Genomic DNA, 14,751 nt, shown 5'->3' on the forward strand with positions numbered 1-14,751 from the left:
TCTCAACTTTGAATCCTTATCTTATATCATAACAGACATTACTTCAAAAAAGAAGATAATTATATCCTATGCATTTCGTTTGTCAATCTAATCATGTATGTTAATCAATAACGTAAACTCTGCTAAGTCATTGGTTTTCCTGGCTGAATCAGGCAACCCATTCCATTCTCTAATGGCACTAGGGAAGAAGGAGCACTCGTACGACTTTGTTCTAGCATATAGAATAAGAAATGTGCCTCTATCTTTGTGTCTTTCTGAATATTTCATTAGGTTTTGTTTTTCTATTTGTATATTTTGGTTTAGTGTTTTATGTATTATAGCTACTCCTGGTGAAGACTGGTTGATAGTGGGGGAAGAGACAAAGGCTCTTATTATTTTTTGTATCATTACAAACTCTCAGGGTCTGTATTGTATGAATTATTTCCTCTCATTATTATTTTTTTTACATTTTATGCTGTTTTCTTTTTTCATATTAAAAATGTTAATTCTTTTTTTCTGTATTTTTTTTTCAAATGAAGCTATACATTTGTATTTTAAAACTATTGTCTCATTTATTTAAAAAGAACAAAACAAAATTATTTTTTTGTATGATGAGAAAAATATCTAATTTCCTTTTGTTTGTCAAGTATCATATCCCCCCCCCCACCCGATAAATTATTATTCAGCAGTGATATTGCTGGAAGTAAAGCATAAAAATTTGAAATACATTTGACATTATTACTTCAATCCATGAATGTGTCTTTGGAGCTTACTAAATTGATATAAAGATTTAAGTAACACTGCAGAGAAACATAAAAACAAAGCTTTAAGCTAAAACCACACATGAACTGAATTTCACCCCATTGATCACCATGGTTTTATTTACAGGTGCTAGACTACTTACCCATTGAGGCCGCAGAGAAGGTCATTGTTTACGACTCAGGTCAATCAGCCATTTCTTCCCCCAATACAAGAAGATGGGAAATTGAAAAAGACCTTGTAGATTTTCCCATTCAGTCAGCTGGCAGTATTCTCACCATTCAGCTCAAGTTAAATGGACAGTTGTCTGGAAGACTGGCATTTGCAGTTATCTATAGTGAGTTCTTTCAATGTCTGTGAGACATGTTTTATTAGTTTCACAGTATACTGCCTGCTAATGATTCACTATGTAGAGATCTGAATAATTTCAATTTGTTTAAGTTTATTATACATAAATGTTTGTGCTCTGATTGTATTTTCATGTTTAAATTTAATAATTGTCCTCACATTGTCCTGCTCCAGCAAGCACATACCAAGCACCGCCATGGCTAATTACTGCAGTGACCAACACTTCATTCACTGGCAATGACCAAGGCATAGTGACCAAACATTATAACAGTCCTTCCAATAGGAGACTCGAGTTGTTCCATCGACACAAAGTGGAAGAGATTTATTTTAAAGTAAGATATTTATTTGTTAATACAAAATGAACACTTGCTCTAAATTATTTTTTTAAAAAGCAAAGTGAAAAAATCCCAGCAAATGCAATGACTAACACAACACATTGTGTTGTCATTTATACAACTATTCATCAAGATTAACAAAGCAAGTTAGTGAAGTCCTCTTTAAGACAGAAGTTCTTGAGGCAAAGGAAGTTAGAGCATCTTTCTTTGTCATGTAGTCTAGTCACTTATTGTAGAAAAAAAAAATTATGTATGAAATAGTTTTTAAATTTAATACTGAAAGTGGATTACTAAACTACTTTCTAATATTATAATGTAACTAGCTGACCAGCGGCATAGCATACACTGCTATTTTGCAGGGCCAGCCTTAGGCCACTGCAACCTATGTGACCGCAGTGGGCCCCGCACTTTCATAGGACCCACGCTAATTGTAGGTTTATAAATTATTAAAATTAAACCATTTTATAATTTATAACAGATTTCCAGCGCCTCCTGTTGATTTACCAGGAGCTCCTGAAAATCTCCTGAAATTGCAAAATATACAAAAATGTCCTGGAAATATTTTTATTATTAAAATCTTTAGAAAACCCATACAAATCTCCTGAAATATATAGACAAAAATTGTCACTTTGGGGTGTCATTCAATATGGTAAACGACAATCCTAGTAGCGATAAAATAAATGGCATTATCCCAAAATTTTGGAATCAGGCGAAAGAAGTTTCTTGCGCCTCAAACTAATGAAGAATTACTTGAGGTCAGCAATTCTTATAGATAGATTGAAACATTTGGTAATTCTTGCTTTTGAGCATGATCTATGTAGTAAATAGAATTTTTATGATATACTGCATGACTTCGCTACATGCAAGGCTTTTAAAGTAATTCTGTATGTAGGAAAGAATGAATAAAATGCAAAGGCGAATGTATTTTCTAATATAAACTCTTAATTTTCACTTATAATCTTTATCCCTACCTAAACTTGGCCCCGCGAAATCTGTTTCACATAGAGCCCCACAATGGTTGAGTCCAGCCCTGCTATTTAGTGACAGGTGAATACAGAGTAGATTACTTGTTCTTCTCCACCCCCTCTTTTTTTTATTGTAGGGTAACTCTAGTCTGACTTGCAGAGATAAAAGAGTGATCTTTACTTTAATTCTTGTCCAAACTCTTGAGCCATGAAGAGAATTATATATATAGATGTGTATTTTTCAACATTTTGATGCATATTTTTTAAAACTCCTTCTCAGGATCTTAAAGTACTACAGACTGTTAGACATGCCATGCACATGCCTAGTGTTACCAAGTTTACAGAAGACTACATCCCAACATATGAAGACATGACTAAAGCTGAACGAGTGGCTAAGATCATCTACACTGTGTTCCAATCCATATTCATGAATAACAGTTATGGCATCCTTGCAGAGCACAACCATGTTGATTTTGCCAATAATGTCTGGCAGTGGAAAATTGACCATGTGGTCATGATGGGCACACGCCAGGGTGGAGTAGAAATTGAAGTGCCTCGTGTGAATGATGAGACTGAAAGAGAAATTCATGCTGTGCGATTGGTGGATTCAACTTTCCAGGATAATCGTAACTTTGCTTTTACTGTGGCAGGTTATTTTGCCTTGGTAGATATCAGTAGAAACCTTTTTACAAACAACTATTGCTTGCTGGGATTAGTGTCACTTAAGGGAATGGAAAAAAATTTGACTATTATCAGTAATCAGATACGAACAAATGTTGGTCGCTACATGATAGACATGGATATTTGGAGTCACTCTGAATATTTCACTGAGCTGATAGGACGGATAGATCTAAATGATATTATTGACAACCGATATGAAGGTGTTGAACCTCCAGGGGCAGCTTACAGTCCCAAAACATATGCAGTTGGGGTAAAAGGTGTTCAAACTTTAGGTGGAAATCGTAATATATTTGTTAACAAAAATCTTGGTTATGAGTTTGTGGCTGGTACTTATGCTCTGACATTGAATAAAACAATGGACTTAACACTCAACTACTGGGGAGTCGTTGATCAGCCAAGCATACGCCGGAGGATATTTGATTTTGATGACTGGAACAATTATGTCATTGCTGAATTTTTCCCATATCTCTCTATACCAGATCGTAATTCTACCCCAACAACTGGAATAAGAGAAGAAATATATCTAGATCCTAACCATTTAGGTGGTAGAGTAGAGAAATCACAAGCATTGATGGAAATAGGCAAACCTTACATCGTGAAATCTGATTTAACAATTATGCCTGGAGTAACTCTGACTATTCCTCCTGGTACAGAGCTGCAGTTTCTACCAAATGTAGGAATTCTAGTTCTGGGACGCCTTGTTGCTGATGGACTTGCATATTCAAGGATAAAAATGCGACCCCTTCAGCCAGGAGTAATTGCAACTACTACTCGTAAGAGAAGAGACCTAGATATAGCACCAGTGTGGTCAAACTATGGACGCAGAAAAAGAGACTACAATATAGAACCCACTAAGAGGGTGAAAAGGGCCACAGCTAATCTTCGCCTAAGAGGGGATGGAACTCTATTTAAAAATGCAGGATTTCTGGAGATGTATAATTCTACCACCAAAACTTGGAACATGATGTGTGACAGTCAGTTTAATGAGAAGACTGCTGAGGTGGTCTGCAGAGAGTTGGGAAAAGAGACCATAAATGTCAAGGTCAGATTCACTCACCTCTACGACTATTACATCTATGGAAAGCCACAGTACTTCAGAAAAGAATTTTGGTACAACATTTACAACTGCCGTGGTGATGAAACTTCCCTGAGCCAGTGTATAACGAGGTACAACTACAATATACTCTCCTGTGTTTTTGCTGCCAACTACACATTTGTTACCTGTGGGGATAGAAACTTGGACCAGAAGCTCGACTATTGGGGCAACATCAGGTTTGCCACTCATATTTATGAAGAGCAGCCCTTACAAGCTGATATCGGCTTAGATCGTTCATCCTTGACATATGTTGACATAGAAGGAGCTGGTTATCTTCATGGAGAGAAGGTTGGAGCCATTCAGACCACATACACCACTCCGATATTTTCAAACATCAACATCACAAACTGTGCTGAGAATGGATATGATATCATAGCCCCAAGGCAAGATCTCAATATCCAGTTTCAGAATATATCCAGAAACTTGGGCTATGGAGTCAATGTACTTGTTCTGAATGGAGAATCCAGTACTAGGCAATCATCTTTTCTACCTTTTGGCTTGAACACAATGCCTTATAATGTTTATGGTCTTGTGGACATTTGCAGGCTGGAAAAACAAATCTTTTTAGAAACTAGAATGATTCTCTACTACAAATATGGACAACAGCAGAGAGACTGTGTCAAAATAATAAGGTAAATCAAATTATCAACTTCTTATTTATGTTAGCAGTGGCTGAGTGGAAAAGTGCTTGGCTTCTTAACTGGGGGATCCAGAGTTTGAATTCTGGTGAAGATTGGGAGCTTTAATTTTGGGATCATTAGGGCACCTTTGAGTCCACCCAGCTCTAATGGGTACCTGAAGTTAGTTGGTGTGACAGCCCTCGTGTATGACATGTATGAATGGCTTGTTTAGTGTCTAGGGGATGATTATTTTGAGTTTGCCACACACTGGGCCATCAGAGATAAATCTGGAGCAGGCACGAAACAAAACAAACTATGAAGAAAGAAACAAAATTTTAAAGAATTAATGGATGTTTATTTACATTAAATATACATAGAAGAATAAAAAGGGGGGGGGGGGGGGGTTGCATCTATCTCTTAGCAATAATATATTTAATCATCACTCTTGCACTATATGAGAGTATGTGTCACTTTTGTCCTCCAGACTTATCTGGTTGTCCTATCGATGCAGTAGCTGGCTGTGCTCCTGGGTGGAGGTCTTGCAGCTGGAGGTGGCACTCTAGTGGGTAGAGGGTTGCTGGTGACTCAGTTCTTGTGGAGTATCAATCCAAAGTCCTGTGTTGTGTTGTGGGCACAGTAGGGTGGGTGGCCAGCTACTGTGGGCACAAGTTTGCTGTGGGCAGAGCTGATCTGTCAGGGGCAGCGTTGTTAACAGGATAGGTCCAGTAAGTTGCGATGAGTAGGTGAAGTTATGACGCCTCGCATAGACACGTGGTCTAAGGGAACGTAGTGCCTAATAGGTATGTAGTATCCAGAAGGCAGTAAAGCAGGTTGACAAGTGGACTGTCAAATAGTACAAAATAGGTAGTTGAACAGAGCCAAATACGCAGTTGAATAGAGGGAAGCTGCGGATAAACAAAGACAAGTTAGGACATGTCTCTCATGCATCAGATGCCCTTGACTAAGGTGCATTTGTCAGATTGGTAAAATTGCTTTTGAGTACAATGGGGGAGATGATGACAAATGGAAATGGAAAAATAGATGGCTGATAGTAGCAATATAAAATGTACAAAGCGAGAAATAACCTCAATTAAACATAAGAGAAGGGGGGAATAATGGTCAATGGTCAGCGACCGTGATGCCATTGTTTACACACGGCCGTTGGCCATGAACAATGGAGTGAAATTGAATGAAGAGAGTGTCTGTTCAAGGGGTGCTAAAATGGATAAAGGGGGAGATAATTCATAACTCTTTTCTAAGCGCAGTGCCAATGCATTAGAAAAATCAAGGCGATCAGCAGAGATAAAGGGGATAAAATAATTTGTACAAATATATATACAGGATTGCGTCAATGATCAATTGAGCAACGTAGCAATAATATTGTGGACATAGGTTAATGCAATATATAAATATGTATATATGCAATGGTTATGTTTCTTACTTACGATAGTGAGAAAAACACAATGCACACAATAAACATAAATGAAATACGTAAAATCCACATGATATTATCTAGCAAGAAATATACATATACTAATTAAAATTGAACTGTGATTAAGTTCGGCCTACCAGATATTCCTCTAGAAGTAAGAATAAATGATGTAGTCCAGACTTGACTGTCAGTGAGACGGAGGAAATGACAAAGTGGCTCTATTCCGACTTGGTCTAGCTTATAAAGGTCCTGGAGAGATGAGCGGAAAAGGGATGGGCAAGAGCCTAAGGATAATAATCTTCCACATGGATGAATCTGACCCGAGAATGGAGTTGCACCTAGAAATGTCAAGAGGCGTGTTGACACAGATTATCTCCTTGATCAAAGAGAGACATGGGTAGGGGTGGAGGAAAGAATGAAGGATGCCTAAAAGTGCGGGATTGCTAGGTTTGCCCAGGTGGTGTTGACCGTGATCATCAGATACCTGGCGCCAATGATCAATGCTCGTGATAGACTGTTTATCTTTCCCCAGTTCAAGGGGAGATAAGGTAAAAGTTGTGGCCTTGTTGTTGCCAAGGTGGTGGACTCAGTCTAGCGAGAAGAGGAAAATGTGGGGTTTGGTTGTGAAATCGAGCCTAAGAGTAAGAAATAATTGAGAAAAAAAAAAAAAAAAATTAATGCTGTGATAAAATTGAGTGACTCTGTCAGCAAGCTTTTGACCTGTGACAGTTGGGGAAAAGTTGGTCATTCTTCTGGCCACATGACACCCTCATTAACTGTTGGCCACAGAAGCATCATCTGCCCTATAGATTGCAAGGCCTACTTTGTTATGTTAGTGTTGAAACAATCATTTATCACAATACTTATGAGACACACCTTCAATTTCATATTTTAGTACATTATGTTTTTCTTGCTGAATGCACACAGCACCCGACGTATAAACCAAACATTAAATAATATATGTGAGTAGCTGTGACAAATGTATATTTAAAAAAACATCAACAGATTGTTAGTCAGCCTTTGAAATGCTTTGGTCAATTAAATTTCCATTGAGAGTATACTGTATTAAACTATACTGGTGGATTTTGGTGAACTGTTTGACCTACATGGCTAAGTGGGAGATTTGATGAACCACAAGATTTTTTATTTGCACTTATCTTCTTTGCCTGAGAACTGGATGTTATATGGTCTGAACTCTAAAAACTTTTTTTAATGGACTGCTATTTTCCCTGCATTTGAAGAGACTTTTAGTCATGCCCCACATCTTAAAGGGAAACTCAGATAGTTTTTCAAATTTGAGTTAATGACATATTTAAACTCTGCATAAAAAGTTGTAATAGTAAACATTATATCATTTTTTATTTAAATGCTTAGAAAATTTTATATTTAATAAATTAGTCAGTAAATTCTTGACATCTCAAAAAAAAAATGGGATTCCTTGAGATTTTGTTTTAAGTTATTTCATGCGTCACTTCCCTAAACAATACTGAAAGAGAAACTTGATTTAACCAATCGTATCGCTTCATTCTTACAGTAGCTGTTAGGCTTAGTGACGGCCTAGTCCAGAGCTATGATACAGTTATATATATAAACATGTACCGGTATAGATAGATCCAAAAGCATTAGGATAACCAACTTGAGAAAAAAAAGTAACATTTTCATCTAAGCCTCTCCCTATCCCAAGAAGTAAATAGATCGTGTGTCTGAATGATTCGAACAAGCTGGTCAGTGTAAGGCTAGTCGAGACTATGTGTAGTCGGTCATGACAAGAAAACCAAGCGATAGTGTTTGTTGTGTGTTGAGTGGTCTGGCGAGAAAATACACACTGCCATGATTAGTCAAGCATGTAAATCTACTTTTAATACGCATTTTTCTTTGCTTACAAGATCCTAGATCTAACTGCATAGACAAAGATATATTTCTTTTACGAGAATGTAAACTTTGCTGTATGGCCTCCTGTTATACAATAAGTCAATAGATTAAAACACCTTTGTGACGTCACATAGAAACCCGGTGAAAGTCTGACTGTTTTGGATGCGAAGGAAAATTACGTCGGAAAAACATCAATTACTAAGTTATTATTGCAAATAAAAAAAAAAAGAATATATTCATTATCTGTAAATCAAAACACATATAAAAAATTGTCAAAACCATCGGAGTTTCCCTTTAAGAGAAAGTCCTTATTGCCAAGTGTAGTCTATAACTTCTTCATTAATTATAATGTTTATCTCAAGTACTTTACTAACCTAATTTATTATACAATATTATTATAGATTTTATAGATCTATATCATTTGATGAATTGATTTTAAAATGTTCAGATTTTCTTTCATGTATTTTATATTGTTATGACTTTTAACACCTATTTGTTAAAATATCTTTTAGTTCAAGAAAAAATGTTGGCCTTCGATTTTTGCAAATCAATCTTTTTCAAGAAGATTTTACAAGGAATATGATAGAAATCTTTGATGGTACAGATGTCAGTGAAAGCAGTCGTATAGGAAGAATTTTAGCCAATAGCAGTGATACAGACATTCAAAAGTTGTATTTAACCACAAGCAACACAATGTCTGTCCATGTGCATGCTTCAGTCAGCCATGGAACTTATGGTTTCATTGCAGAAGTTGTTAAGATGCCTCTTGCTGGCTTAACATATCCCAGTAAGTTTCTTTTCATCTCATTAAACATGTAATTAACAGCTGAGACTGGGTTAGTACAGAAATCACTGCACTCTTCTTTATCTCCAGAGACAAGGTCTTAATATTATTGTCAAAATCTGTATTGAAATCTGTAAAATCTCTTTATTTCCATCTAACATTTAACTTGACAGTGCTAACATTTCAATATAATCAAAATTTGATTACTTGAATGTGAATGTAAAGTAAACCCAAATAGTTAAATTTCAATGCTAGGTAAAAGATTTTTAAAGATTTCTGTTACAGATTATTAATCTATTTCTGTGTATTTCTATTTACACTATTTACACAATATTCCCCCAATAATTTTTTTAAATAAATGCCATTAAGTTGTGAATAGTTGCTAGAACAAAAGAATCAATGTAGTTAAAATCACATATCTCATTAACTACTAGAGTTACAATTATATTTGGTTAGTTTGTTGTTTTTTTTTGTTAGAAAAGTTTGTAAAAAAATGATTTGTACTTTTAAGAACTGGAAGACAAAAAGATACTTTTTGCTTGAAGAGAAATGCTGAAAAATCTAGTGTTATCATTATTATTATTGCACAGATATGCCCACTTTAGGCCAGGGTTTCCACTTTACACTTTAGGCCAGTTTACAATTGTAAGAGTTGAAATGTAAATCTCTAAAAACTTTCAAGTGTTTTTTTCATGCCTGTAATCTTGAATCATCATTTTCACTCCAGACAGCGAATTCACACACAAAATTCAGAATGCTGAAATTCGAAAGAATGAAGATGGAGCTATTCAGTACAAAAATGTGGGAGAGACAACTCCGTCTTTGTTCATAGAACATTGCTACATGAGTGAAAATGGCTTCTCAATTCTCAACCTCACATCCCCACCCACTATTGATATCTCACTACAGAGTACAATCACCTTCAGATTTTCACACAATCAGGTACAACAACATTGTTTTTTTTCAATGTTGTCAAAATAAATAAAATAATCAAGTTACAGAAGCAGGCAGAAAATAAATCTATGGTCTTTGGTTTCTTTGAGCATAAGAAAATGGACAGATATAAAAGTTACTACATTAAACATTTTGCTTGGACTTTAACAGTGCTGCTAGTAGGATATCGCCATATAAACAAGCAGAGTACTGTAAAAAAATGGACCGTGATATCCTTTACAACTTGTATTACAATTAATTAAAGAAACAAACTTTTCAACTAAGAGCTATGTTACTTTAGATTTGAGAATGTTTTAGATGATTTGTGTCATTGCCATGTTTGTTTCTAAACTTAAGTCATTTGTTTTTGATTTCTTCATTTATTTTCTTTCCATTTACTGATACATCATCTACTTTCAATTTCACTAAAAAAAAACACATTTCTGTCAATAAAGACTGAGATAAGCATATTTTCAGTTACCTCAAAGAAGTCTTAAGATGTTGCTATGTAACAATTGAAAAGTACAAGAAGAAACTTGTCAAAATGTTTCTAAAATTATGATTTAGTAAAATAATTATAACCAAGTTCTTGATTAACTATTAGTAAGAATTTTATTCCAATGCAATTAATTTTTGTCATTTGCTGCTTTGCATTTATAAAAGATTTGACTTATCATTTTAATAAGCTTTTTGATTTGATACATTTTCAACACTTTGTCTTGTAGATTTCCTACAATTCTGGAGGAATGTATCTCTTTGCTCATACTTCAGCAATCAACTCTGCTTTACGAGGTAACATGACAAACAATATGTTTGCATTTGGCAGAAATGGGGAGGCCCTGAACATATCTGGTCACTACTTCCAGAGACTAATGCTACACCAGAACTACTTTTACAACTACACAGCAGGTAATTTTATTCACCAGATTTCATTTAAATATATCTATCAGTCATTAAAATCACTTGAATTTACAACTAGTCATTCTTCTTGTCAATATTCTAACCATTTTGTTTTGAGTGTGATGACAAAAATTAATTTCCCTTATCTTGTGACCGTCTATAAAGTAAATGAATGAAAGACAACCTGTGCTTTCTTTTTGCTTCAGATTGCCCATGCTTTGTGTCACTAAAACAATGATAAACCAATCTCATTTATTGATGTTAGATAAAAGTGAAAAAGTAGAGAGGTACACAAATCTTACTTACAAGAAACTGAAAGCTCTGTTCTTTAGCCAACATGACAAAAGAATCATGGTTTTATTTGTTTTGTTAGCTTAAATTTGATTACAACGTCTTTCAATTTGATTTCAATGCAATGCCTGTCTGTCTATTCCCAGGCGACTTCAGGGATGTTGTTCACATTAAGAATGTTGTGGTTAATTTGACTCACAATTATATCCTTAAAAATATTGGCCACTATATTCTCCATATTTATAACAAGTAAGATTTTCACTTTTTAACTTCTTCATATGAAAGTCTTAGAGTTCTCTTTTATTTAATAATAAGATATGTTGATCATTGATTCCTTTGTCCCTTTATGAACATAATTATTTTGTGTTTCCTTGCTTAGTGATGACAGTACTGAGAGCCAGCTATATGCTCGCAATGGAATCTATGATAACAATGCTACAGCACTCAGAGAGAGTACCATTAAAATAGGTCAAGGACGACCAAAATTTACATACAACTACTTGGTGAATAACTTGAATGATTTTGAAGTTGAGACTTATCCTAAACCTCAGTGAGTCTTTTTTTTTTTAAATTTCTGAATAAAAAGCTCACCTCCTTCAGTCACAAAGCGATGATGGATTATCTCATATAAATGTGTTGAATGCGTGGCATTAGTTATGGTCAAAATGATGTCACCCCAACAGAAATTCCCCCCTCTCCATGCAGCTGATGTATCAAAGGGAATTGCAAGTGCTGATACATTTTGGGATCAGTGGTGTTGCAGGCTCCTGATTTGTTTTAAAGGTTGATTCCTGAAGCTTTTCCCATGCTTGGCTAAAGCTGCAAGCCATCAGAGGTTTGAATTGAGAGTTTTTCTTCTCTTAGGTGGGTAGCCAGACAAGGCTAACAAATCCCTCCTGCTCAAAACTGACTGGTTTAAGCACCAATTACTCATTTTTGCACCTTCTTCAATTGACAATTCTAGTGACAATATGGAAATTTGATTTCATGTTTATACCTCAGAGAAAACTATAAAGTTTTTAGTCTCTTAAAATTGTTTTCTTTTATATCTAGGCTGGATACTAGAAACATTGATGCCAAAGACAACTGGTGGGGATCTGAACGTCAGGCTTACATCAATGGCAAAATTTTTGATGTATCTGATGACATTAATTTAGTCCAGGTGGATTTTTGGCCAGCAATAATTGACAATAGGTCTATGGTGGAAGGTAAGTAATTTGGTTTGCATGAAATGTCAATATTTTATTGCATTACTTGTATCTTTGTATTACGGGGGTCTCTCTATAACTTGGAGTCTTCATTATAAATAAAGGTTTTTCCCAATATGTTTGCAGCAAACTGTTTACCAGGATGGGTTTATGACAATAAACGCTGTTACAGATATATGGGTGGAGCTGTTCCCTATGATAGAGCCAAAGAGTTTTGCCAGGTAATACATATAATTAAATTCCTCATAAGCTTAGTTTAAAATGTTGAGCTCGGTCTAATAGAGGGAGGTTAATTTTAACATTTGAAATGTCTGATGCACTTTAAATATCGAACTTTAAACCATTTAGATAATGGTTTATAATAAAGTGTGTAGATATGTGTGTTTTTGTTTACTACATTTGCATCAATGAAATAAGTACATTAAGTGCCTGCTAGTTACATTTTTTGTATCAAGAAACAATTGTGTGACTTTAACACTTATTTTTTCTTGTCTTTAGTTGCATGGGGCATTTTTAGCTGAAGCACGAGATAGAGAAGGATTTTTTAATTACTTGATGCGTCTAATGCTAATAGATCAAACCTGGGCGCCTAGAGTGTGGGTCATGTCAGATATTTCTAGAGGTCGATGTGCAGCTTTTGAAAAGACTTACCTGGTCTATGAACAAGACTGTGCTCGACTGTACTACCCTTTTATCTGTGAGACAGGTTGGTGTTTTGATCTATGCATTATGTAGCTATTGTAGCAACTCTCTCTAGACAGGTTCTCTGCAAATACTGCACAACACAAGGTAACACTTCACAAATGCTGAAACGTAGATAACCATACTGCTGTATAAACTCTGTACTGCTGGTCTCTTTGCCTCCTACTGGATTCAACTGTTCAAGACTGACTTCCCACTGGACTCATTGTTCTGGACTGGATCTTGAATCATGAATCCTCTTATGTCATCTTTGCTCTTATATAGGGTCCCCAAAGTTCTTCTCGAAAGTGATAGAACATTGCCAGTTCCTTTGGGGTGATCATATGATTTTATCACACATGAATAGCATGAGTAGTGTTTAGAAAACATATCTTTCCTGAAGCATCGCGCCTCGTCACTGGTCACGGTTGACTGCTAGCCTTCTGCTTGCCTGTGTTATCTCTGTCAGCTGGTTACACACACAAGATTACCATACTGACCACAGTCATAACAATACTTTTACAATCATCTCTAAACAGAAAAACTTGTATTACAGAATCATGGTTCTTTTTTTTTTTTTCATTTAGGCTGGTGTTTTGTTACATCACTCTAGTGTTCATTGACTTTCTGGTCTTGTACTCATTCATTCATGTCTCCATTTGTCTTTGTATTATTTGTGCTTGTCTATTACTTGTCTGTTTAGTATAGTGTCTTTTTAATACTTGTTGTGTCTTTTTACTATTTCTATCTTCTTATTACTTGCATCTAAATTTTTAGTATAATTTCTGTCTTTGCAATTTTTGTTTATTTATTTTTTGCATTATTTGTGTCTTTCTATAACTTGTATCTTTATTGTAGAGAAATTTAACATCACTGAATTTGAGTTTTTTTGGGCATATATAATTGTATTAATCTTTTTGTGTTTACTATTTTTTTTTTATCCATATTAACTCTCAAAGTTTTTCTTTATATCTTTAGATCCACAAGTCACAGCGCCAACAGAACTGATTGATGCTATAAATGCCATGATTATTGGTTTATCAGTTGGCATTGGCAGTGTAATTATCATCATAATCATTATTGTAGTCATTCTTTGGTGTATCAAGTCCAAGCGCCGTGAAAAGGAGAGATTTGAGCGAACTGCATCAATTAGGTCATCAATAAATAATCTCAACAAAATAAATGGCTCACTACGAGGGACAAGGTCCACTCTTACTGTTTTGTCAGAGGGAATGTCCAAGAGGCGTCTTGATGATTTAGATGACAGGTCAGTAGCTACTTCCGTAGCTAAGTACTCCCATAACTCAGCTTCAAGTGATGATATGGCAGAGAGTGTAAGCTCAGGCTTTGAAGCTGTTGTAGTACCACAGCAGCAGCAGCAACAAAGACTTCAACAGCAGAGGTCTCAACAGCAACAGATGCTAAGGGCACAACAGCAGCAACAAAGAGCTCCACAGCAGCAACTACCCCTGAGACCTCCACAGCAGACACAAACCTCAGGTCGTCTTGTTCATAGTCTGCGCCCTGACAGATCCAAACCAATGGGTAGAAATCAGGCTACAGCTGGTCTGGCTGAGACAAACAGGTATAAAAGTGAAAATCGAGCTCAAGATGATCAAAAGGAGTTTGATGAAGAAAGCTCTGATGACTCTGTCAATAAAAATGACTTTGACTCTGATTCTGATAGCACTTTTGATGAGGATGAAGAAGATGAACAAGAGAAAAGGATAGAAGGTAAACATTTGAAATCTGTGTGTATGTAAAATCACAAGTTAAGATCTATTCACATTGGCTAGGGAGATCATATTTTTTGTTCCCTAATATATTAACATTCTAAATTTTGTCAATATTATTTGTTTTTAAAATC

At 35.5% G+C, this 14,751-nt stretch overlaps 1 protein-coding gene across 2 annotated transcripts in view; it reads left to right on the forward strand.

The window, feature by feature from the left end:
* The window catches only part of LOC106052096 (protein bark beetle-like), a 35,613-nt gene that overhangs the window by 14,533 nt on the left and 6,329 nt on the right, over positions 1-14,751 (forward strand). For both annotated transcript variants that reach the window (XM_056044455.1, XM_056044456.1), the window contains exons 15-26: positions 868-1,075; positions 1,261-1,418; positions 2,667-4,795; positions 8,600-8,874; positions 9,599-9,813; positions 10,530-10,713; positions 11,142-11,244; positions 11,375-11,545; positions 12,049-12,203; positions 12,330-12,424; positions 12,702-12,909; positions 13,863-14,618. In XM_056044455.1, coding sequence (XP_055900430.1) covers positions 868-1,075; positions 1,261-1,418; positions 2,667-4,795; positions 8,600-8,874; positions 9,599-9,813; positions 10,530-10,713; positions 11,142-11,244; positions 11,375-11,545; positions 12,049-12,203; positions 12,330-12,424; positions 12,702-12,909; positions 13,863-14,618 — 4,657 coding nt within the window. The remainder of the gene's footprint in view (positions 1-867; positions 1,076-1,260; positions 1,419-2,666; positions 4,796-8,599; positions 8,875-9,598; positions 9,814-10,529; positions 10,714-11,141; positions 11,245-11,374; positions 11,546-12,048; positions 12,204-12,329; positions 12,425-12,701; positions 12,910-13,862; positions 14,619-14,751) is intronic.

The sequence above is a fragment of the Biomphalaria glabrata genome, chromosome 10, assembly GCF_947242115.1.
Source record: "Biomphalaria glabrata chromosome 10, xgBioGlab47.1, whole genome shotgun sequence".
Lineage (NCBI taxonomy): Eukaryota > Metazoa > Mollusca > Gastropoda > Planorbidae > Biomphalaria > Biomphalaria glabrata.